This window comes from Anser anser (genome assembly GCF_964211835.1).
Source record: "Anser anser genome assembly, chromosome: 3".
Taxonomy (NCBI): Eukaryota; Metazoa; Chordata; class Aves; order Anseriformes; family Anatidae; genus Anser; species Anser anser.
The window spans coordinates 28,782,808-28,808,159 of NC_139722.1; the positions used below are offsets into that span (position 1 = coordinate 28,782,808).

At 38.0% G+C, this 25,352-nt stretch overlaps 1 protein-coding gene across 1 annotated transcript in view; it reads right to left on the bottom strand.

Annotated features, from left to right (window-relative positions):
* EYS (eyes shut homolog) overlaps positions 1-25,352 on the bottom strand; it is an 855,622-nt gene that overhangs the window by 475,657 nt on the left and 354,613 nt on the right. The window contains exons 22-25 of the mRNA XM_083831800.1: positions 16,183-16,442; positions 9,776-9,872; positions 8,640-8,747; positions 7,823-7,968 (exon numbers count right to left, since the gene is read on the bottom strand). Coding sequence (XP_083687926.1) covers positions 7,823-7,968; positions 8,640-8,747; positions 9,776-9,872; positions 16,183-16,442 — 611 coding nt within the window. The remainder of the gene's footprint in view (positions 1-7,822; positions 7,969-8,639; positions 8,748-9,775; positions 9,873-16,182; positions 16,443-25,352) is intronic.

Below are 25,352 nucleotides of genomic sequence, written 5' to 3' on the forward strand. Positions count from 1 at the left end.
ATCAGACAAGCTGGTGGTGCCTCTGTGAAAGCGTATGTGAGAAAGGGGAAAAGGCTGCATAGGCAGAGTGAGTACTGAGGGAAAAAAGAAGCGTGGGAAACAATTCTGTGAACACCAAGGTCAGAGAAGGAGAGGAGGTACTCCAGACACAAGAGCAGACACTCTTCCGCAGTCCATGCAGGAGACCATAGCAGAGCAGGTATTCCCAGGACTAACTTGAAGGACTACCATCACAGCAGAAGACCCATGCAGGAGAAAAGTGTGAGGAGTAGGTAACAGCAGAGAGGAACTGTTACAAATGGCTTGCAACCCACATTACTCTGTACTGCTTGAGGAGAGCTAAGTAGAGGAGTCAGGGAATGATGTTGAGCCAGTGAAGAAGTATGGGGTAGAAGAAAGCTGTTGTTTTAATTTCTTTGCTTCTCACCATCCAAAAACCTATTTTAATTGTCAATAAAATCAATTTTGCCTGAGTTGAATCTGTTCTGCTCTTGATGGTAACTGTTAAGTCTCCCTGTCTTTACCTTGACCCATGAGCTTTTTCGCCTTATTTTCTTCCCCGTCTTGTTGAGAAGTGGAGTGAGAGCAGCTGGGTGGACATCTTGCAGCTGGTGACTAAATTATTCTTAGAATTATTCTAATCTCTAAAATTATTTAGTTAACCTCAAGATTAAATATATATATATATCAGAAAATAAAGACTTAAGAACTAGTAAATATGTCAATGAATGAAGTGAAGACTTTTGCTAGTCACAGAATCCTTTCAAAAGAAGCAATTAGGCATCATCCCAAAAAACCCTCTAGTCAAAAATGTTGTATTCTAATTAAATTCATTCTGCATCAGACTTTGTGACCCTGACACTTACAGTTTATACTTCAATATAAAATAATTTTTCACGAACATGAAAAATATTTCATTTGAGGCATGTCTGAATCATCTGGTTTGCACTTTGACATAAGGTTGTTTGAATGGTAAGATTTATAAAGAAAAAATGATTAACACCTGAATCACGAAAAAGACCTTAAGGGTAAGTTATCATCATACATTATGTTTAATTACTTATTCCTATTACTTTGTCCTATTACTTTGTCATATTTCACAGCTGAAGCGAGAGTAATATTAATGTTTTAGTTAACAGGCTTGTTTTTAATATCAATGTGGAATATATATATATATGTAGTTTTTTCTTGTATTTCTCTTTGTTAACGTAATTATGTAGCAATGCACACTCAGAATGCAACATCCCATTAATTGATTTGTGACAATGAAGATATAGCTATACTCATTGATTATATTTTATTATTGTGCTTATAATTTTAAATTGGTGATTATGTTCCATGTAATTTCACGAAGAGTAACAGGAGTTTCTCTCGTCTGCACTGTTATCTTCAGATTCTGTAACAAAGGTTTATTAACCTGTCAAGCCATCACGAAATTTGTGCAACAGCCTTTCATATTCCTTTGATATTCCTTTGATTTCCCTTTTAAGTATCAAAACCCAAAACACGATCCTCAAAATGTATATCCACTGGAGAAGCCAGTGGTGGGCAAGAGGCTGGGAGGCAACAGTTGACCCAAACTGACCAAAGGGATATTGCATACCATACAATGTCAAGCTCAGAAATAAACATGAATTAACAAAGGGGAAGTCACGCTTGGCCAACCTGACAGTCATCTCCACAGAAGGCTGTCTTAGTGAATGAAGGGAGAGAAGTGGCTGTTGTCTATCTCAATTTTATTAAGGCTTCCAACATTGTCTCCCATAGCATCAATATAGACAAGTGCCCAATGAGGTGGATTAAAAACCCACTTGTTTGTGATCAGTGGCACAAAGTCGATCCAGATGCCAGTCACTAGTGGGGTATCCCAGAGTTTGATACTAGCTCCAGTACTGTTTAACATCTTTACTGACTTAAGACCGTTTAATGGAGTGCACCCTCAACAATTGCAGTTGGCTGGTTTGCCCTTCAAAGGTACCTTGACAGACCCAAGACAGGACTGAGAGGACTCTCAAAGAACTGAACAAGGAGAAATGCAAATTCCTGTACCTGGGAAAGAACAGCCACGTGAACCAGTACACTCTGCAGGAAAACCAGATGGAAAGTCTCTTCGCAGAACACTGTGTAGTCCTAGAGGACAACAAGCTAATCATGAATCATCAGTGCATCTCTGCAACAAAAAAAGCCAGCAGTATCCTGGCCTGCATGAAGAAGATTTTTGCCAGCAGGTGGAAGGAGGTGATTCTTCCTCTCTACTCCATATGGAGTCCAGTTCTAGGCTCCCCAGAACAAGAAAGGCAGGGACTTACTGCAGCAACTCCAGAGCAGTGTCACAAAGATGATTAAGGGACTGGAGCCTCTTTCATACGAGGAGAGGCTGAGAGAGCTTGGCCTGTTGAGCCTGGAGAAGAGAAATCTCAAAGGGATCTTACCAATGTGTACAAATACCTGATGGGAGAGGGATGAATAAGAGGCAGACGGACTCTTGTCAGTAGCATCCACAGACAGGGCAAGAAGCAAGGGGCACTAACTGCAACACTGTACGTTCTGATAGAACTTAAGGTACCGTATCTTTGTTGCGAGGGTGACTGAGCACGGAACAGGTTGCCCAGAGAGGTTGTTGAATCTCCGTACTTGGAGATCTTCAGAATCCAAGCAGACACAGTCCCAGACAATCTGCTCTAGTTGACTTTGCTTGAGAAGTGCGTAGGACTAGATGATCTCAAGGGATCCCATCCGACCTAAATGGTCCTGTGATTCTGCGATAAATATGTTTATCTAATGAAAATAACTATTTTATAAAATGAGAATAACTATAACCTTCCAGCAAAATGGAAAATAGCACTGATCATTTTTCCATATTATTTTTTTTAATCTAAAGTTGTTGAACAGCAAGTGTCAATGTATTAATTCTACTCTCAATTCTACTTGTTCTTTTGAATAATTCACTTACTAAGTAACCTACTACTTTTAATATGAACATGGCACAATATTTAATGCACAAGTGTAGAGGCTAGAGAAATATCTTTACCATAGATTATTTGTAGAACAATGCAAGTGAATATTTTTTCACTTTAGTCCTTATACATGTAGTGAATTGAGTATGACTCAAGCAGTATTTTTTTCAGCTGAAAAACTAATAGAGAATTTACTTGTCTTTTTTTAACCTGTAGTAGAGGATTCCTTTAACTTCATAATTTTTGGTTTTGCTATTTTCTAAAAGAAAGCACAATTTTCAAATGAGAAATCAACTGTTTATTTTTATTTGAAAAAAATAAGTTGACAAAATGCTTCTGCTTGCATTGGTACCTCTAATATTTTGGCTAGACTCAGACCAACTATACTGATCAGTTTTTCAAATACTTTCAGTTGTCCTAAATCTGTTCGTAGCTCAATTATATTTGCATCTTCCCATTCCTGTCTGCATAAATCAAGAGTGTAAATTGAGTCTGAGTCTTCAAAGACTATCCGGACAGTCTCAGACGATGGAAGCCCCCAAAGGGAAAGGCATTCAAATGGCATCTGGGAGAGAAAAGAGCCCAACAAGTAGAATGAGAGACTTTTAGTTCTCTCTTTAGTTTTATATGAAGACACCTAATATCTACATATGAGCTGAGTGTCTAAATCCACAATATAGTCTGCAGAGATTAAATAAAAATAATCATGAGAACTTCAGAGACTGATTCCGTCAATGCTAAAGGCACTCAGCGAAGGATTAAATCACCTAAGTTGGTTTACCACATCATATGAGAAGGCCTCTGGGATCCAATAAAATAGTGCAAGTCCTGTAGTTACTATTTAAAACCCATGACCTTCTGGAGGGTCAGCTAGAGACAAGATAGAATATGCTGGGGGAAGTGTAAAATAGTATAAGACAACTGTGTTTAGACAACTAAATCTTGATGTCAGGATCTGACAGCTGAACAGGCTGCTAGAATCCTTTGACTGTATTATCTCTCTGCTGATGGTATTGGGAGCTTAGACAGACAGCATATTCTTGATGCAAAGACACATAAATTTAAGCACTTTTTTCCAAAACTGATTCTTGCCATTTATGCTTCATTATGTCAGGAAAGTTAAAAGTAGTTTTACTATGAATTGAAGGGACAGATATATTGCAACAGTATGTGTAAAACTGGGAAAAACTAATAGCTTGTGTGTGCTTGGAAGCAAGTGGTCACACTAATATAAGGAGACAGGATGTAGCTTTAGCATGCTGAAGTCACTGATCTGAAAGAACACGTGTCTGTTCACAAAGGTCATTTTCAGAAACAAAGATGATGTATATCCTATATAAACAGTTGCTGAAGAGCACATATAAGTACAAAAACAGCAGCCACTTTCATGGAGTAACACTGGCCAGCCAAAGCAAATTAAAAAAAAAAAAAAGGCAAGAAGGGCTAAGCTGGAGACAGAAAGTTCGTATTACTAGGTCATCTGCTGCTTTGATGTAGCCTTGCTCAACAGTGTGATTAAGGATGACTAAACGTATGAAGGGATAATGCAGAAGAGGGAATGCAGTTATCTCTAGCAGGTATAAAAAATTGTTGATTATTTTATATTATGCATTTGTTACTTTTCTCCTCCTTCTAATATAGCACTGCTGTATTAAGTCACTTATGACTTTCCCTTTCTCACCAGGGAAAAAAAAAGGTTTCTTGAATGCCTAGATCTCTTACTTTTATTTTCTGGGGCAATCTCTCTACAGGTTAAGAAGACCATTGTTGCTGCCACTTAAATCCTGACACAAAGGATACATCTGTGCACTTGTCATCTCAACTGTGATAACTTTTCGTAAAAGTCTACATGAGCTGCACGACAGCAGATCTTAACAGTGCTCAGAAAAATGTTTTAAATATTAATAAAATATTTTTACAATATTTTTGTTAAACAGCTATTTAAAATGAAGTAAGATGTTGAACAATGTAAAATGAATAAAAAATCAGGTAAATTTACAGAAAACGCATAATTTTAAGTAATACATTAGCTATCAAAATTCTAGAGCCTACACAGTAGAGATCAGTGTTTAAAGACTGCCTTCTTTAAGACATTAAGTTACATTATGACCAGAAAAAAACATTCAAAATGTCTGATGAAAGACTGTACTTTTAGAATAAGTTTCTATAAACAAAGTGAAATAAAGTAACATAATTTGGCCTAACCCATTTGATGTATTATTGTAATGACTAAGTTTCTAAAATCTCAAAACAACCAGTGAACTACTTTACAATTTTGTATGTTTGTCAGGGAAACATACACTTAACACATGCTCTTTGTTCACAGTGACACTGAAAGTATTTTTCTGCAGTATCTGTTTCAGTGTAAATAATAGGAATATTTTGTAATCATTTCACATTTTAGAAACTGTACAAAACAAAAATTTTAGAAGGCATGTATCCTCCACAGAAGAAAAAATTAACGTACAAATACTGCATTTCATTATCTGTAATCTGATCTCATCACTAGGTGTAGTAAATTATATGACATTTGATACATTTTTGAGCAAGATTAAACAATATAACTATTGTTAAGCTTGAATTTACTCCTTCTGGATCTAAAATTACACCCTCTACTGCTCTTCTTTCCAGTACTAACCATCCCTATGTACTCCATTTTTTGGAAATGTGATGTGTCCTGGGTGCTAAGTCCTAAGGAATTATACGGCCGAGCTAACAGAATGACAAGAACAACTTTATAATAAAAAAAATGAGACAGTATTATCTTCATTAGAAGTGATACTATTACATTACTTAAAAACAATGGAAAAGGTGAGGGGTTCATCTGTTTGACTAAGTATCAGTGTTAGGTAGAAATCCAATTGTCCATACTATTATTTGGGTATTACTCAGTTTTATAATTAGTAAACAAGGTAGGTGGCAATGTTTGAAGCACATAAGGAAAACTTCCAATGTTAGTATGCTGTCAGAGCCTTAAAATACTCAATGATACTCATCCAACTGCACAGCATATTGAAGTGGAATATTCCCAACAGACTGACTCATACCATCTAATTTTACTGAAGTTTTCTTCATAATTCTGAAGAGCGATGTCTTGCTCTGAAAGACCTTGCTTTGAAATCAAACTACTTTTCACCCACGCTTTAAACTTTTTCAAGATTATGTTTGCTTTCACCAAGACATGAAGATGCTGCACACACAGCTTTGCAACTTTTTCTTTAACCCTTATTATGCGTCAGGTTTCTAAAAGCAACCAATACCCCCAACACTTTGTATTGGATGAATTACTCTTTGACTCTTGTCCAACTGGTACATTCCATAGCGGATGTCCACTACGTTGCACTTTAAGCGTGAAAAAAGCACTCACTGCAATGAAGTGATGGGCAATCTATCACTAATTTTTGAGTAATAGTCACCAGGATATCACATTGCCCTTATCAGTAAATAACTAACACTAGATAATAAACAACTATCCTTATTAATATACTGAAGAATATCGCATTTGTAGCAGATGACTACTTGTAATAGAAAACAACTATGATAGCTGATATAAAAACAAAATGAAAAACACCTATCCTTCCAGGGTAAGTGTGTAAGAGAAATGAACTCAAGTCAACCTTCTTAGTCAAATAATGAAAAACCATTGAAAGAAAATACTTGCAGATTGCATGTTCCTTTTCAACTTGGAGTCTCATAAGCCATTCAAGTACAGATGTTTTTTATGAATATAACTGGAAATTCTTACAGAAATATACACGTAAAGCTGAAGACAATTGTTTAAAATCTAGTAGTTAAAATTTTACGTCTGCAGGACCACTGGCACCACTGCATCACTGCACCACTAATGAACCAAAGTGTTTTTGATACCCAAGAAGTATTATTATTCAGAACACAGCGCTTTCTGACGAGAATATTCTGGGAAAAATGCTTTTAAAGTTTTAGGCAAGAGAATTATACAGATTTTCCTAAACTTTGCTGAAATGTCATGAAAAATGTGAAGAATACTGTACAAGTGATACATGCACTAAAGTCTGTGACAAATGGAAGGTTATACAACCATACTGGTATTTTCTGAACTGTACTTCACTCTGTAGACAAACTACATTCTTCTCAGTTAAGGGGATGCCAACAGAATCCTTCCTAGTCTTCTGAACTTATGTGATATTCATCACAGACTGGAATGCGTATGAAAAAAAATATGCAGAAATCATGCAACTTGAGGCAGAAAACTATAACCATTTCTTCAAGCACAATCATATGACCCCAAGTGTATTTAGGTTGCTTAAACTGAATACATCAAAACATTAAGCATGAATTGTTCTGCTACATATAAAGCATTTAAGTAAATGTCAGCATCGTTTTAGAGAAATTTTAGTACATCTCTACCCATTAAATATTTTGTCATTAGTGCTGTAAAAATGTAAAGATTAACACTAATAGCAACACGGTCAGCCCAACAGGTCAGCAAAGTCAAAGCGTTACTATGGTTATGTGCAAATCTAGATGACAAGGTAGCATTTTATTGTGTTTGTAAAATTTACTTTGTATCTATGGTAATACTTTTTCTCAGTTGATTTCAGAAAACAATGATTTACTTTGCACTATACAATCTCCTTTAAATGTGTTTCAGCATAATGTATGAGTGAGTAAAGAAACTATAAATCAACACTTAATTTAAGTAACACCTTGACCTACTTAGCAAGAATTGGATCAACGTCCTGTTTGAGTTAATATTGATTTATCCTACAATAAGCAAAAGATCCTGTGTCCTTTTCCTTGATTTAGTTGATGCCATTGCTATGAAAATAAAAACAAGTAAAACCTGTGAAATAGCCCTCTCCACTGTGGTAGAGAATGTACCATACCTGTGAATCCAGGAGAACAATCACACTGATAGCCTCCAAGCCTGTTGATGCAGCTTCCTCCATGCAAACAAGGCAAAGTTTCACACTCATTTACATCCATCTCACACAGAGACCCATAGTATCCAGGTGCACAATTACAGAGGAATCTTCACAAAAGAGAAAATTGGGTAACTCAACGCAAGCAAGCGACATCACCTATTCTAATATTCTGAAGCTATAGGTATGTTCTGATGTCAAACTGCGGTCCCTAGTCACCATCCATATTAATATAATTAACAGACTCCTCTCTTTTCCATGTTTCTAAACAATTTACTGTGTTGGCTTTTTTTTTTTTTTTTAATTAGTAGGAAAATTGTGCTCAAAAATTTCAGCTGAACCTACAGGAAGTTACATATGGGATAACATTTTGTCAGAAGTCTCTGAAAAACTGTAGTGTTGTGGATACATACACAAGATACAGTATTTTTTTTCTTATTTATACTTAACATTATTAGTAAACATTTACCTTAGAAAACTTCATTGTTGGGAACTGAAAAGAGAGAGAAAGCAATCTAGCTGAAGTTCAATTCTTCTATTTCACTTTTATTCCAAATTCAAGAAAAAGGAGGAAAAGAACAAATTGTGCCAACGACTTCCCTTCCACTTTCCTCTCAGATCACATAAGAAACAAGTAGCTGGGTCAGCAACATTTGCTGACCCCATTTTAATAGAGAATCTGTGTCGGCTGCTGAAGGCCCCTTCCAAACCTCAATAGAGTGAAGTACACTTCACATAATTTTTTTTTTTTTTTAAATTTCATTTATCTGTAGTAACTAACCTGTTAATGAGATCAAGGCAAGTTCCATTGTTTTTGCAGGGTTCTGATAAGCATTCATTAATCTCCACCTCACAAAGTGTCCCAGTAAAGCCATGCTGGCAGGAGCACCTAGCAAAGAGGATGTCATCATTTTACTTTTCAGTTTATCATAAAAAGACTCCTGAAAAATATGTGGCATATTTTGGGAGGTACAAATCAAAACGTTCCTTTTTTTTTTTTTCTTTTTTTATGATCATTAGAAAATTCTGTATTTCAACAAACTTCCTAAGTACAGTGGGTTCAGCCTAGGAAATAATATTTTTACTATTATTAGTTGAAGCCACAGATTTTGTGCTGACCCAGCTGTGCAGGGGCTCAGGGCTTGTCTTGACCTGAGGTGGTTTTTGTTTGTTTTGAGACCTACCCTGGAGCCAACTGACTGATGCCTCCCCTTGCTTTAGTATCAGATCTGGGATTGGCACCTACAGAGAGGGTGTGACACACTGGGACAAGCATGGTGTTGCGAACAGTAGCCCCTTGTGTCCATGGGGGCTGCAGAAGCTCGTAAGCAGTGCAAAGGAAGCAAATCATGATAATGAAACATAGCTCCAAGCAGGTACAAGACTGAAAACCATGAAACATCCACCTAGGAGACACTTCCAAATGCAGGTCACTTGCGAAAACGCTGCCAGTTCTTCTTGAGAGAGATTGAAATCACTGATCCCAGAACCCAGACAGACTTTGTGAGGATGCTCGTAACAACAGACACAAGGGCTAGATAATTGTAGATAATTGTAATTTCTTACCTAACAATTTTAACTATAGCTTTATGAAGCTCTTTTGTATTAATATGGACATAAGTATTAGTATGTTTGTAACTGGATCAATAATAGCTGTTTTAATACGTGAATAGGTTGTTAAGATTTTAATTAGCCTAACAATAAATTATTGGGTCCATACATATGACATGTCCCTTTTTGACCACAAGATTCTGAATGTAACATAACATGTAATGTGTCAAACCTGTAACAAAATAAGGACACATTATAGCACTGAAGGGCAGCAAACATAATACAGGCAAAGGATGAAAAGAATAGCTAAAAGCTAACTAGCAATTTGTCATACTGAGTATCTGTTGCTCAAATAATTTTCCTCACCTGTAACTGTTAACCCCATCCACACAGAGACCTTCATTCTGGCAGGGATGGGAGATGCACTCATCACTGTTAACTTCACAGTAAGTACCTTCAAATCCTGAAAAAATAGATTGTATTAACTATGAATGAGTGAATTCCACTACACGATTTGAATATAAAGGTCATGGATCTTCTTGGGAGTTGAGTTATCTGAGCTCAGGATCAATTTTGTTAATGCACGCGTCAGGCTTGAGAAAACTCAGCCACTGTAGAAGCTGCTGAAGAAAGAGCCGAGGAAAACATCAACTACTCCTTCTCACGGGAGCACTTCAGCTGAGGCTCTCTGCCCTTTGAGCTGTGTTGCAGCCATGCCTGTGACCATGTACCAGTTCTGCTTCCTGACTCTTGCTCCCTGGCTGATCCCTGGCTCGCTCCCCTTGCTGATCAGCTCCCTGGCTGGACCTTGCGCCCGCTCCACTGCTACATATTTGACTGGTGATCTGGCACCTAGGCTGACCCTGGATACTGGATTCAGTCCTGCCCTGCTCACCTGACTCACGTATTGTCAAGATGAGATCCTCGATGGTGAGGTTCCTGCCCTGGCATGCTTGGTTCGACTCCTGGCTCAATCTTGCTTGTAGAGCAGCCAGCCCTCACTGCTCCCTCCCTCACATGCTGCACATCAAATGCACATCAAGTGCAGCAAGTGGATGCCATCCTAAAGGAAGTTTCTCCAATTATTTTATTCATTAGCTTCAACTGGTTCATCTCCAGAGACTAAAAGAAGCCTTATCATACTTCGATGAACCAGAAAGAACACATTTGGATGTAGCTCCTGGATACTGTGAAATGCAACCGGTTTTAAAGGACTTAAAAGGCTTTCTTGGGGTGTGCAGGACAATATCAGAAATGAAAAGCTAATTCAAAAATCTAGAGCATAATAAAGGTTAAGAGAGACCAAATTTATCCAAAGCAGTCAGTAGTTGAGAAAAAACATTTAGCTGGTTCTACTACTTACATGAAGAAAAAATATAATTCATTATGATCTTATATGGAACAGCTTCTTATTCTTTTGTGATACTCGGTAATATCTGAGCAAGCATCTCCTTCTAAAATACCACAGCTGTCATTAAAATACATAAAAAGGAAAATGGAGGGCATTCATCATTCTGCTTCCACCTGACACCCCAATTGGTTATGGATGTTTTATAGTCTTTTTGAGGTAAATAATACTGAAGTGAAAACATAAAGCACCATTTAGACACATTTTTGATTGCAGTAGTACACACTATTCCAGCCCATGGCAAAATATAGCTACCTTGGAAAGACATAAATGAAATAAACATAGAGCAGGCATGGTATTTTACCTACTATTCCTACAAATGGAGAAAAATACTGGCTTCATTGCATAATTTAACCAGTTATTTACTACATTATGAAATAAAAGCTGTGTTCAATCTAATATTGAATATTATCTTTTTGTAACTGAAATAAATTAGCTTTTTTTTTAAAAAAAAAAGTCCATCTCATTTTTCTTAATGATACATGCTAATCATAAAAGACACCGAACTATTTAGATGACATGTTTTGAGCTACAATTTAAAAGCACCAACTTCTTTATTCATGCAGCAACACTAAACAACTTTAGCCATGCTGGCAATTTTTACAGATTTCAGCAAAAACCTTTTGCTTTCAACTATAACTGTTTAGCAGAAACACGCAAATCTTCTTAAAAGGACACAAAAATATCAGTGTTTTATACATAATTTCTGTATGCCTGTGGTGTAGTATACAGTCTGATAAAAGAATGTTTCAATGAAAGCATATTGGTTAATAAGCCAATTTTAATTCACTGCTGATGTATGTTCTCAGAGAAAATTATGAAAATAAATATAACTGTGCACATTGCTTGTACAAACAATAGGGGTCAAACCTCAAAATATGTACTATTATGTTAGGATCAAAATACCTGTACAACGTGTACAAATACATTTGGACAGCAACCAATCACACTGCTTTTGGATCCAAAAGAATAGTTTAAATGCTCACATGTAAAAGGAGTTGGCTTAAGGAGAGAGTTACCCTCGTCATTCATTTACACAGTGCTGTTAAAACTATGAGAGACCTCATGGGTCTAACACGCATGGACATGTAGTTCTTGTATTTTACATGACAGTCAAACATGATTTGAAGTGCAATGTAACACATTAGTAAATTTTGTATAACTTACAAATGCTGCCACACAGCCAGGATCTTCTAGAAGACTTAAACTAAGATCAATGTATGGTTGCAATTTTTTCAGTAATGTAGATGTTTCCAGATTATTTCACATGGGGGGGAGGGAGGGAAACAGATGTGTTTTCCATTTAAACTGACTTAAAATGTTTAAAATGTCAGACATACTACTGAATCTAACATTTAAGTTACAAAGAAACTTGCAGTAAATAAATAAGCATTCACTTAGTGGAGTCAACAAAATATACTAGAAGACTTAATTTGTAGTTTATACGGCAAATATATTTCATTCATTTGAATTACAAAACACAATCCTTTTTATTTTAAGGAAACTATTTTGTAAAGCAGCACATTACTTAAAAGCCTGAAAATATGCATGCTGCTGTAAGGTACTGTTACTGTAACAATATTTAGTATTATGTGTAGGAAAGTAATATGCACATTTAAATGCAAGTACTTTCTGCCTTTGCTAGTGCAAATCAGTCAGACTTTGGATCTGAACTGTAAATCAATAGCACATGTAAATGATTTGTTGCAGCTCTCCAGCCATATACTTAAACAGGTAGCTTTTCCACATTTCAAACCTGGGTGACACATTAAAAATGCAATTTTTGACCTTAACGCTTTTTATATGGAAAACCTGAAAGCTTTCTGAACTCGGTTCAAACTACTCTGAACTTCTAAATGAAAAGCTGCATCTAATCAATAGGGAAGAGCAAATGGCACGCACTGCCACTCTGGAATACAGAATTGCATTAGATACCTGCTCAAAATTTCCAATATTGAGTTTAAGAAATTATCTTAACAGGGATGGACAATCAAGTGTTTTTTCTTTCTTCTCTCTCCCCCGCCCCTCCATGGGTCTAGCCATAAGGAGTAGATGAATGTCATTGTAATGACAAATCAATGGTTTTTATTTGCCAAATATATTTTACATTATTTTTCCTATGACATTTGGGAAACTGAAGTAAGATAGGAACAGAATCTCATTGGTATTACAGAAGTTTCAAATAGGATCTTTTTCACAAAGTAGTTATTCACTTTAATTTTTACAGAAATTCCAACGTCCTGTGGTAGTTTTGCCAACACTATCAACGGATGAAGCATTAAAACTTGTTACTTAAGTTGGGATAGACCCCATTGCTCCTTCGGCTTCTCTGAAATACTGGGAATGGCTACTGTGTGTCTCAACTCTGTGTGATCTGCAACACACAGTGTAGCTACACATCTGCTGTTATTATTATGGTCATGTTCGTTTCCTTAATCCATTTCAGAGAAATACCACAAAATTTACCTTCAGAGGCAACAAAAAGGACAAACTGCATTCTTTCTCTATAAGCTCTCCACTGATTTACACATCAGCAAAGAATCATGGATTGTAGTTGTCTTCTCATTGTGAAACACTTACGAACCAATGTTTGCAAGCAGCACAGATATAATAATCATAATACGCAGCTATGAAGTCTTTACATTTTTAGATACAGTACTTCATACTGCATCAAAATACGTATTATATTGTTTGACTCATTGTTTGAGTATTATATCAAGCAACTCTCTCAAGCAGCCCACTTCACCATTAGCTGAACCAATGTTTGTTCCATATGCATGTGGTGGTTTAACACCAATGGGTAGCTAAGCACCACCACACTGCTCCCATTCCCCCACCTCACCAGAATAGAAGGAGAAAATACAATGAAAAAGAACCTCATAGGTTGATATGAGGACAGGAAGACTACACACCAATTACCGTCACAGGAGAAACAGACTCAGCATAATGAAGATTTATGTAATTTGTTGCCTTTTGCTACTAAGACTAGAAGACTAAGAAACTAAAAACAAACTAAAAACATGTTCCTCCCCATTCACCCTCTTCCACCTCCACACCCCGTGCAGGGCAGGGGAACAGGGAATGGAGACTGCAGTCAGTCCGTAACGCACACTTCATCTCTGCCGCTCCTTCACGGTCACTCTCTGCCCCTCCTCCACCGGGGGCTCCTCCACGGGGGGGCTGCAGCGTGGAGATCTGCTCCATGCGGGACCCCTGGGCTGCAGGGGGACAGCCTGCTCCACCAGGGGCCTCTCCACAGGCCGCAGGGGAACTGCTGCTGCGTGCCTGGAGCACCTCCTGCCCTCCTGCTGCACTGACCTTGGGGGCTGCAGGGCTGGTTCTCACTCCTCTCTTCCTGCTGCTTTTTTTTCCCCTTTCTTCAGTCCACACTCCCAGAGGCCCACCCAGCATCGCTCCCTGGCCTGGCTCTGGCTGGCAGTGGGTCCCTTTTGGAGCCAGCTGGAGCTGGCTCTGATCTGACATGGGGCAGCTGCTGGGCTCTGCTCACAGAGGCCATCCCTGCAGCCCCTGCACTACCGAAACATCACCACAGAAGGTTAATACAGTGCACATTTACTATATTTATGAAATTGTCTAGTCAGTTGACACAAATATTAAATAGCTTTTTTTTATTCTATGGAAGTTGTAAGAACAACCACGTTGTTCATTTAGATCTTTCCATATACAGCTGCATTTTGCAACTCTTGATAAACCAGAGTCAAAACACCTAATGACTGGACTGTTAACTACATATCATGCAAGTTGTTTAATCATATGTCATTTGGTACCAAGTCAGGTATCTTGGAATATTCCAACTATGTCAGTTGTGATTACCCTTTGTAATCTGGTCTGTAATCGTGACAGGCTTATTGGGAGAGAAAGTGATACACGTGGCAGACAAAAACTGGGTAAGAAAAGAAGACAACTGAGAAAATCTATCTCCATAAAATGCCTTCAATTAGATTTTTATATTTTACTATACTTCCTGTTTTGATAGTCCTTAATAAGTGTCTGCTTTTTTTTTGGGCACGAATGACTAACTCGTTTCATGAATTATGCCTTTTACCCCTTTTCAATACTGAGATATTTTCAGCTTTCCAAGATTTGTTAGCTATGCACTTTACTCTTCTGCTAGTTCCCTGAAGATTTGTTAATATTCCTAGCTGCAAGTTTCAAGAACCCTTGAAGATTCCTTCAAAGTTCCTTCAGAATCTTGGCTGCAAGGTTTTTGTATTCTTGAGAAACTATGCACAAATATCTTTTGAAAGACTTTTCTGGTGGATGTTAAGAAAAGGTTTGAACTCTTTACAGATAATTTCTGAAAAAGGCTTCAGAATCAAACACACTGTATTAAAAGCTTTTTTCTATTGTTGTCATGAAGTTCAGTATCATAATAGCACTCAATAAGCAGCTCACATACCTTCACAATGACTTTTTTAACTCAGTAATTCACAGTAACCTTAGTAATAAAGATCCTAAGCTATAAATAATGCTGACTTCTACATCTTATCTCTGTATCTTTGCAACCCAGTAAACAGTAAGATGAGTAATACTATTGTGGTGTACACTGAAATGACTGTTTTGCTATCTTTGGCCCTTAAGACACCCCTATACCCCCACCATTTTTATGTATAAAAGCTATGACTTCAAAATCCTACCTAAGTTCCAAATTCAGCAGCGCTTTCACTGCAGCTTTAATTAGCTAATGTGTTCTTCAATTCCTATGCTGAATTTTATAGAGATGTTTTGCAGTTAAACTGTTGCTCCATTCCACCTTAGAAGTTCTTGTACACTGATGGAGAAATTGTGGTTTTCAAGCCATGGCCCAGGAAAGCTTTAAGTGCCTGTTGTGATTTTACTTGTTGCACAGGAAGACAGACAGCAATCTGCTTTTTTCCATCAGTAAGAGGAAGATTACTCCCCTGATGTCCTAGGCCTTCCTGACAGCTCAGCAGGAAGAGACTGCATTTCCAACTTGGCCCAATTTCTGTACTTTTAACAATATGCATGTATTCTATTTCTGCCTGTTTGGTCAATTTAGTCTGTCAGCTTTGCTGGCCAGGCTGATGTCTATCTCTATGTTTTTGTAACAATTGACTCAAAAATAGTAATTCTGAATGCTGGAATCTGAACAGCCATAGAGTTAGTAACTATTGCAATATAAGAAATTAATATTAGGCAAACCGACATCTGTATTACCAGTCTTTCATCGTAACTGATAAACCTGCTGTAATTCATGAAGGCTGTATGTGCTTTGAAAGACAGACATTCTTGTTGCTTTCATTGAAGATAGCATTAAATTCAACATGTATCTTCAACTACTCTGCAGCACACAGTAGAAAACATTAACTATACCAGTTCTTACCTGTTTTGCAAATGCACAATGGATTTCCATTGACTTGTGCCAAGCACGTTGAGTTGTTTATGCAAGGATTGTAAGGCAGCTCACAGGGACTGAAGCACTGATGGCAAAAGTCACCAGTATAAAATGGAGGACAAATGCATACAAACTGTCCCTGGTTAACAGATTCATAGCAGGTGGCTCCATTCAAGCATGGCTCAGAATCACATTCATTTATGTCTACACTGCAGTCTGGCCCTGTCCACCCTGCTGTACATGAGCACCTGAAAAAAATGAGAATGAAAAAAAGAATGAAAACCAACAACTTAGCCCAATCAATTCTAACTATTTCAATTAAACAAACAACAATAAACAACAACAAAAACACAGGAATCTTTCTGTCCGTAACTTTTTTTTCTGCCAGTTGCATCAGTTCACACTATGAATACAAGATATATTTAAGTTCTTTGTGTGAAGACAGAATTACTTATTCTGAATATCAGGATTTATCCACTTGGAATTATATGTGGTTTATTTAATGCTGACAGAAATATCTGGGTATCTTTTCTAAGCTGTTAAACAACAACAGTAATTATCAAATCTGGAATTCAAGGTTCTTCAAGATTTAGGATTGGAAAGACATCTTTTCATGTGTGAAATCTCTAGGTACTTCAGTGTTTAAAATGAATCCTTTTTACAGGATGTTTCTTTTTTGTATGCTTGTGTGAAGGGATGATACTGACAACACAGGAGAGAAAAAAATAAGCCAAAACCCAGATTACATCTGATCGTACAGAATTTACTTTCATGAACTACATAAATATCTGTTTCTATTTACAACATGAATATGACAAGGTTCTAAAAATTCAAACAAAGATTACAATTTGCTGATGATTTCAAAATTTGCAGAGAAGACTTCATCATTAACTGCAATAAGAGAAAGGTCTGTTCTACATTCTACATACTTACCTAATGGATTCAGCTACTCACTGCCTAAATATTTAAATATGATCTGAGGATATTTAATTGTTGAAGTGAAATTTGTCCAAGGGCAGATAATATGAATGCAATGCCCTTCTAAGTTAAAACATTATTTAAAGCCTTGTTCCACAAAGTTTTCTCGCTAATTCCATTAACTTTTTGGTATATTTTTGAGACAAACTTCTGTAATTCATGAAGACTACGCACTTTGAAAAGTATACATTCTTATTACTTTCACTGAAGATAGCAATGAATTCGACATTTACTTGCCACTGTTTTGCAGTGTAACAGACAATATGAAAGATTAACAGCAGCTCTTTCCTGTTTTGATTGATGTTGTTTCCAGGCATTAAAACATTCAAATATGGCTGGACAGTTCTACTCTGGTAAGAGGACTTTTTCTTAAATAAAAAAAAGGACATTCAATTCAGAATCAATAGAATTAGGTAGCTCTGTTCTGTAGGACATGGGTACTGCTCGCCACATAAAAGAACTTGAACCCTTTACTACAAACACAGTGAGTGTTTTCTTTGGAGTTGTTGATTTTCTCTGCGATTGGTTTGTGAGTACAATTTCTATGCCACATCAAGTAGTTACTACTAAGAAACTTTATAATTGGAAGTCTAGACTATTTTAGCAATAGGGATTCAAAATCAGGTTACCATGTGTTATTCATGGGAAGAAAAAGTCCTTTTTACTAGCTTCTAAACTCAGATAAAAAGTTTTAAGAGTGCTAGCAAATATCATTGAAGTTTTCACATAGCTTTTAAAGAGAAAAATATAAACATGGGAGATGTTCTGCATCCAACTTTGTGTTTACTCTTGAACTGTTTGTTTAGAAAAGTTATAATATTTTTTGAATTTATTTGCCGATATTTGGTGTTTAAATTATGCCAAGTTTTTTAAAAGCAAACTACAACTGCAAGTTATACAAATAAAAACTATTCTGTGCACATATTAATCAACACCCCTTTAGGTATGAAGAGCTGCTATTACCTGGGAAATTACTCAGTCTTCTGCCAATGTTTAGAAGATTTCTCTGCTATATTCAATAGGAGTATATTTAGAATTTAATGAGAAACTGTCTAAAAGTCTAAAAGAATTTTTAACCCAAAGTGTGTGATATTTTTATATTTACTTAAAAACCTAAGGTATTGTATACTTTTAGATATAAGTTACTCCGGGCACATGAAACAATTCTATCACCTGCTAAACTCACGAAGAAACAATGCAGGAAAGAGGCTAAACATCAGGAAGAAAATACTGCAACCTGGAAAATGTTTCCTACATTGTCTCTTAAGAACAAACAAAATTACTATCTTTATTCCTACATTAGCAAGTTGTAAATTCTGAAGCTGAAGTTTTTGTGAGACCTTTCTTATAAGAATGTTGGCATTTGTGAAAAAAAAAAAAAGCTTAAAATAAAAAACATAGCCAATCACTCAGTAAAGCATATCATATATTTCCAGAACAACTATGAAAACATGACTTATAAATATTACGCAATTAAGCAAATGACATCTTATGCTTTAATTCCCTAATTATATGCTCCTGTGTAGCTTTCAAAAACAGCTATGAGAAGATAAGCCATCAAATACATCAAGAATCGTGGTATCCCACTGCTGTACTCTTTCTGCTCTATATTTTACTATCAGTTCTAAGAAAAAGATTGACACAAAAAAAAGTAAAAAAAATGTGGAAAATAACTTGATGTCTTATTAAAATGGTATTTTAAACAGCACAAGCTTCTATCAATCCAAGTAATTTAGAGCATCTTCAGAAAGAAGTACACACCACATTTTACAGATTTTACACCAGATTTTACAAATGAAACATAAGATTTGATTAAAAAAAAATAATTTTAACTAATTTGCCTTCCTCCAGAGTCTGTATTAAAAATGTCCTTTTAAATAACTAAATTCAAATACCTGATACTACAAAATCAAATCATGCATGATTCCTTTCTTTAAATTATTCACTCAAACAATAATATATACGTGCACCGTGCTGTGATTTTGACTTATGTGTAAAATTCCTCTAACCCAGAGATTAGCTTCTGTAAGTATAATATTTTGACTTTCCATAGATTTCTCAAAGCTAAAAATTGCAAGCTGTAGTCATGAAAAGTACCTAGCAAAAAAATGATATTTAAGTTCCCATAACTCCGTAAGCATTAAATTATTAGGTTCTCCCTAGTTTGAAACCTTCCCTTTTATTTCTCACATTCCAGTGAATTACTTTGGTATCACTTGCCTTACATAACTACTTTATGAGTTTTTGGGGTGCATTAAATACAACACAGCAAGATGGTCAAAAGAGGTGCTTCTCCCATTACATGTAGAATTGGTGAGGGCTCGCCATGAATACTGTAAGCAGTTCTGGAATCCACCATAACAAAAAGTATGTCAAGATACTTGAAAGTGTCCAGAGGAGAGCAACAAAGCTAGTAAAAGGGCTGGAAGGCACGTCATATGAGGAGTGGCTGAGGACACTTGGGTTGTCTACACTGGAGAAAATGAGGTTGAGAGGCAACCTCACTGTTCTTTGCAACTTCCTGAGGAGGGGAAGTGAAGAGGGAGGTGCTGGTCTCTGCTCCCTGGTAACTATGACAGGATGCAAGGGAACAGCACAACGCTGTGCCAGGGGAAGCTCAGGCTACATATAAGGAAACATTTCTTTACTGTGAAGGTGGTCAAACACTGCAACAGGCTTCCTAGCAAGGAAGCCCATGCCTGTCAGCGTTCAAAAAACATATGAATACTGCTCTCATTGATGCGCTTTAACTTTTGGTTAGCCCTGAAGTGGTCAGGCAGTTGGACTTGACGATCTTTGAAGGTCCCTTCCAACTGAGCTATTCTAGTCTAGTCTAGTCTTCTCTATAAAATATTACTTATTTAAGGAATCAAATCATAATTAAGAGTCTCAGAAACCACGGAACAGATGACGTTGGAAGAGCTAGACCCCACACACACTCAAAAAAGGGTCAACTACAGCAGGTTCCTCAGGTCTGTGCACAGCTGGGTTTTGAGTACCTCCAAGGATGGGAGAGTTCACAACCACTCTGGGCAACATGTTCCAGTGTCTGACCACCCTCACAGTAAAAAAGTATTTTATTGTGATTAAGTGGAATTTCATCTACTTCAGCTTGTTTCCACTGCCTCTTTTCGTGTCACTGGGTAACAGAAGAGCCTGGCTCCATCTTTTCCCTTCCCTTCCATCAGTTACTTACATACATTACTAAGAGCCACTCTGAAGCAAAGCCATCCTTTCAGCACGCCAACAGGAACCACGCTCTATTCTGAATCTCAGAATTCTGAAGTGCCTTTCTATCAATTAGAAAAACCCACTGGTGTGCTCATTCTTACCTACCTCGGCTAGAAGCTCTGGAAAAATGCCAAATCTTGACAAAAGAGGTAATGCAGATGATTATACCTGTGCAAAACACATTTCAGAAGGAACCATTTTTGCTTTCAGATGTCTTACAGCAGAAAAAAAAAAAAAAAGAAATTGGCATTTTAGCCCTCTGCATTTTGTACCATATTCAAGAAGTATCAATCAAAGCACTTGCCTTTGTCACGGATACTTCTGGAAAACAAAATGCTATATGCATGATGGGAAAAAAAAACAACAAAAAAACAAAAAAAAAACCACCCACAGTAGAACTGTGTTTTTCTTAGTGGTTCAGTCAAAGCTACCGAAATCCTGAGCTGAACCCGCAGATAAACTGTGCCCATCATTCACCTGCTTTTTTATTTGATAGGATCTTGATCAGAAAGGGCAGGATGTTCAGTGAAGTTTAGGTCAGCCTGTTAGCTATACAGCACATGCAATAATGGTCTATTTACTGCAAGTCTGTATTCTCTAGTGCACTGAATCACATCAGCTAACAGCATGAAAAGCTGCAGTGCTCACTGACAAATTTATTCCTTGTAAGCTAGAGGCTACTGGATTGTCTGAAATAGTAAAACGAGAGCTTGCTTTCCGTACAGGTACAACTTTGAATTTGGAATACCATTCACTAACACCCATCACAAAGCTCCAGACATACATTTCCAGTCACCGCAGAAGCTTCAAATATTCATTTTCTCTCTCCTCTGTCCTCCACAAACATTATTCTCCTCTGAAAGCTTAAACACTCTTTGTTCCTCAGACAGCTGTATGACCCACCTGACATACTCCTTCAGCTTCCACCTCTAAGAGCCCCGTTAAGAGTTTATCAGCACTCTTCTGGTGCTACTCGTTCTCCCTTCTCATGTCACTCCTAACTGTTCTTAAATTCTCACACCTCTCCTACTGTCCTTTGAATTCTATCTTGAGCCTCTCTTACCCTTACTTCCATATTCCTTCTCACTCTGCTTTCTTCCTAAAGCTCTCCATTGCAAACCGTTAAACCCATTGCCTTAACTAGGTTTAACCCCTGTGCTGGGCCCACTGACGGCTGCTTCCCTTGCTTGAGCTTCAGCTCTTGGCCCCCTCTGGGGCCAGTCACTGCCTGACAAACAGCAGCCCTCTGTGGGCACGGAGCTGAGGGCTGGGGGCACTACGAGCCTGCAGCTGGCCACCCAGGAGAAAGAAGCAGACTTTTTACAGGGAAACTTAAAAATAATCCCAAGCACACAGCTCAAGACTGAGAATGATAAAATCCCATCCATATACCTAAGGCTTTTCCTCCTAGCAAAGACCTCCAGACACCGGGATTGTGATCATAACACAGAGAAAATGCATTGACAGTTGCTGGCTTTCCTGTATGAGATTTTCTGCATTAGATAATTTTGACCATTAGACTGTTAAACTTTGATTGGACTAACAATAAATTCTTATCTAGGTATTCCCTCCATTATGCAGCATTTCTGTTCCACACTACTGTGCAGGGAACAGGTTCTTCCTGGCCTTTCCCATTTGCTTGGGTACCCTGCAGCAAAGACTGGAAAGGCTGAGTTAGATTGGTGGTCAGAAACAACTGCAGCGTACAGGAAGGAAACCGATACCTGCTCTGTAGCAAACACAACTGTAGCAGCAGTTTGAGAAGTATTTGCCTGCCTCTGCTCACCAAAACCTCATGCGGGTGTATGGACGGGTGTGGAGAGTGGCATTATTTACCTACAAGTAAAGCCTTTTTCAATCAAGATGCTATAGTGGGAATGTACATAGAGAATCAAAAAGCATTTTTTGGTATATTTTTATAGTACACAGATCTCACCACCTCAAATCAAGAGAAATCAGCATCATTAGTGCCTACACTCCCTGCACGTTCTAGAGAAAATAATCCATTTCTTTTTCAAGTTGTTTGAAATGCTCGCTGTCACTTTTCTCATCAGTGGGGAAGGGCAACTGACATTATCTACCCAGACTTGTGCAATGCATTTGATACTGTCCCATAAAACACTCTCATCTCTGAACTGGAGAGACACAGATATGATGGGTGGATCACTTGGTGGGCAAGGAACTGGCTGGATGGTTGCATTCAAAGAGTTGCGGTCAATGGCTCCCTATCCAGGTGGAGTCCAGTGATGAGTGGTGTCCCTCAGGGGTTGGTATTGGGACTGGTGTTGTTTAACATCTTTGTCAGTTGTATGAACAGTTACACTGAGAGCACCCTCAGGAAGCTTGCAGACGACACCAAACTGAGTGGTGTGATCAACACACCGGTGAGAAGGGATGCCATCCAGGCAGACAATGATAGGCTTGAGAAGTGGGCCCATGTGAAGTAAGACCAAGTGAAAGGTCCTGTACCTGGGTCGGGGCAATCACAAACACAAATACAGGCTGGGTGGAAAATGCATTGAGAGCAGCTCTGAGGAGAACAACTTGGGGGTTTTGGTAGACAAAAAAACAGCCAGCAATGTGTGCTTGCAGCCCAGAAAGCAAACCGTATCCTGGGCTGCATCAAAAGCAGCGTGGCCAGCAGGTCAAGGAGGTGATTCTCCCCCTCTGCTCTCGTGAGACCCCACCTGGAGCTCTGTGTTCAGCTCTGGGACATGTCCAGCACAAGAAGGACATGGAACTATTAGAACAAGTTCAGAAGAGGGCCATGATGATAATCAAAGACTAGAACAACTCTCCTACAAAGACAGGCCGAGGGAGTTGGGGATGTTCAACCTAGAGAAGAGAAGGCTCCAGGGAGACCTTATGGTGGCCTTCCAGTACCTAACGGGGGCCTGCACGAAAGCTGGGGAGGGACACTTTGTTAGGGAGTGTAGTGACAGGACAAGGGGGAATGCATTTAAATTAGAAGACGGTAGGTTTAGGTTAGATATTAGGAAGAAATTCTTTACCTTGAGGGTGGTGAGGCACTGGCACAGGTTGCCCAGAAAGCTGTGGATGCTCCATTCCTGGTAGCGTTCAAGGCCAGGCTGGATGGGGCTTTGGGCAACCTGGTCTGGTGGGAGGTGTCCCTGCCCATGGCAGGGGGCTTGGAACAAGATGATCTTTAAGGTCCCTTCCAACCCAAACCATTCTGTGGTTCTATGACATACAGTCTGACATGCAAAACTGTCAGGTTTTGGTGAAAAAGAAATGTGTGAATAAGCACTGTTCTAGTGCTTAGTGGTTTCAAAGGAGGCAGGACAAAGTCTCTTCAGAATCTTCCTGAGAGACTGTGGCTCGGTAGGGACTCAGCTGCAGATCATGAGAGGGAAACATCTTAGATGTCAACACAGGCTTTACTGGTACACAGCATTAGCACCAGCTTGAAAGAAAATGGAAAAAAAAATAAAAAATGGAGCAGTCTATAACTGAGTCTGCTCCAGCACAACATGAAACATTGTGGTTGTTAGCAGTTTTTATGAAACTAGTTCCTTACTCTGCTCAGTATTGCAAAAGTAATTAGTTTTTATTTTGCTCTGTTTTTAAATGTACTTTTAACATAGAACATACATATTAGTCTTTACAGTATCTTCATAAATAGCAGGAGTGGGATAGAGCAGTGCTCTTGTTGCCCTTTTCTGATGCATGCCAGAAAACTTCTGGTTACTATGAGTAACAGGAAGATCTCCTCCACACCAGTGCTTTTTACTTCAGGCACATGAACTGAATCATGCAGTTCAGTGCACGTGTACAACCTATCCCGAAGGTCTACCTGGCTGTTGTAAGGAGTGTTGAGCACTGTGAAAATATGCCAGTATCGCAGCTTATGGGACCACCATTTTTTGTTTTAGGAATGGTCTGCCTTCTTGCTTGCATTTGCCCTGAGAAACTCATCAGTTATTCAGTTAGAACTCAAGTTAGAAATAAAGTAAAAATACATATATTGCATAGCCATTTAGATAAACTCCGTACGTGTTTAGGTGCTGTCACAATCAACAACAGCACGTCAGTAGGTCAGAAGTAAGGCTCTGAGAAATACTAGGACATCCTTCATTATTGCAATGCCATTAGTCATCACCACTGCTTGTAAACTGAATTATCAGTCTGAGCATAGTGACTGACCTTTCATCTTCTCAATTCAGGGAAGGAAGAAGTATTAAACTACCATTCCTTTGTTAGTCAATAAAACAGTTCAGCTCCTTCAGGCTGTCAATCTGGCAATGGAAGTTTCATTAGCAGTGAAATAAACAATAGCTTGGTTTGATTTATTTTTTCAGCGATGAAGTTCAGGGCATAAAAAGATTAAACAAAGGAAAAAACAGTCAAGAAGCTCATCCATATGAGCTCATCCATTACCCAATGGTTCTGATTCCCCAATATCTTCAATTCCCTAATGTTGGTCACAACCAAGCAATAAATATCTTTCCAACTTGTGTAAAGGTGTACAGCAAGAAAGTGGCCATGTAGGAAGAAATACCACTTCTCACCTCTCTCCAAAGGATTAATCAATAGGTGAGAGAAGAGAAATTTGTCTTTCACAAAACTGACAGGCAAGTATCAATTAGATTATAAAAGCATATAAAAAGCAATTAGATTATAAAAGATTCCATTTGCCTTTTTCAGTTGTTAGAATAATGATGGGAAACCGAAATTAAGGAAAACAGAATTGTTACCTCTGGAACACATACATCTAAAATTTCTTAATATAACAAATGCAGATGTCAGCTTATGGGAAGCATAGGCACCACCTGCACTCTTCAAGTTGAACTTGAACCAGGTACTATGAAGGAATATGTAAAATACCTGGGGAGTAGTAACAGTTAACAACATATAAACTCTTGATTGTGCACCTCATAGTTCTAGGCTTCTGACAAGTTTCCATCATGGAATGTAAAATATATGCAATA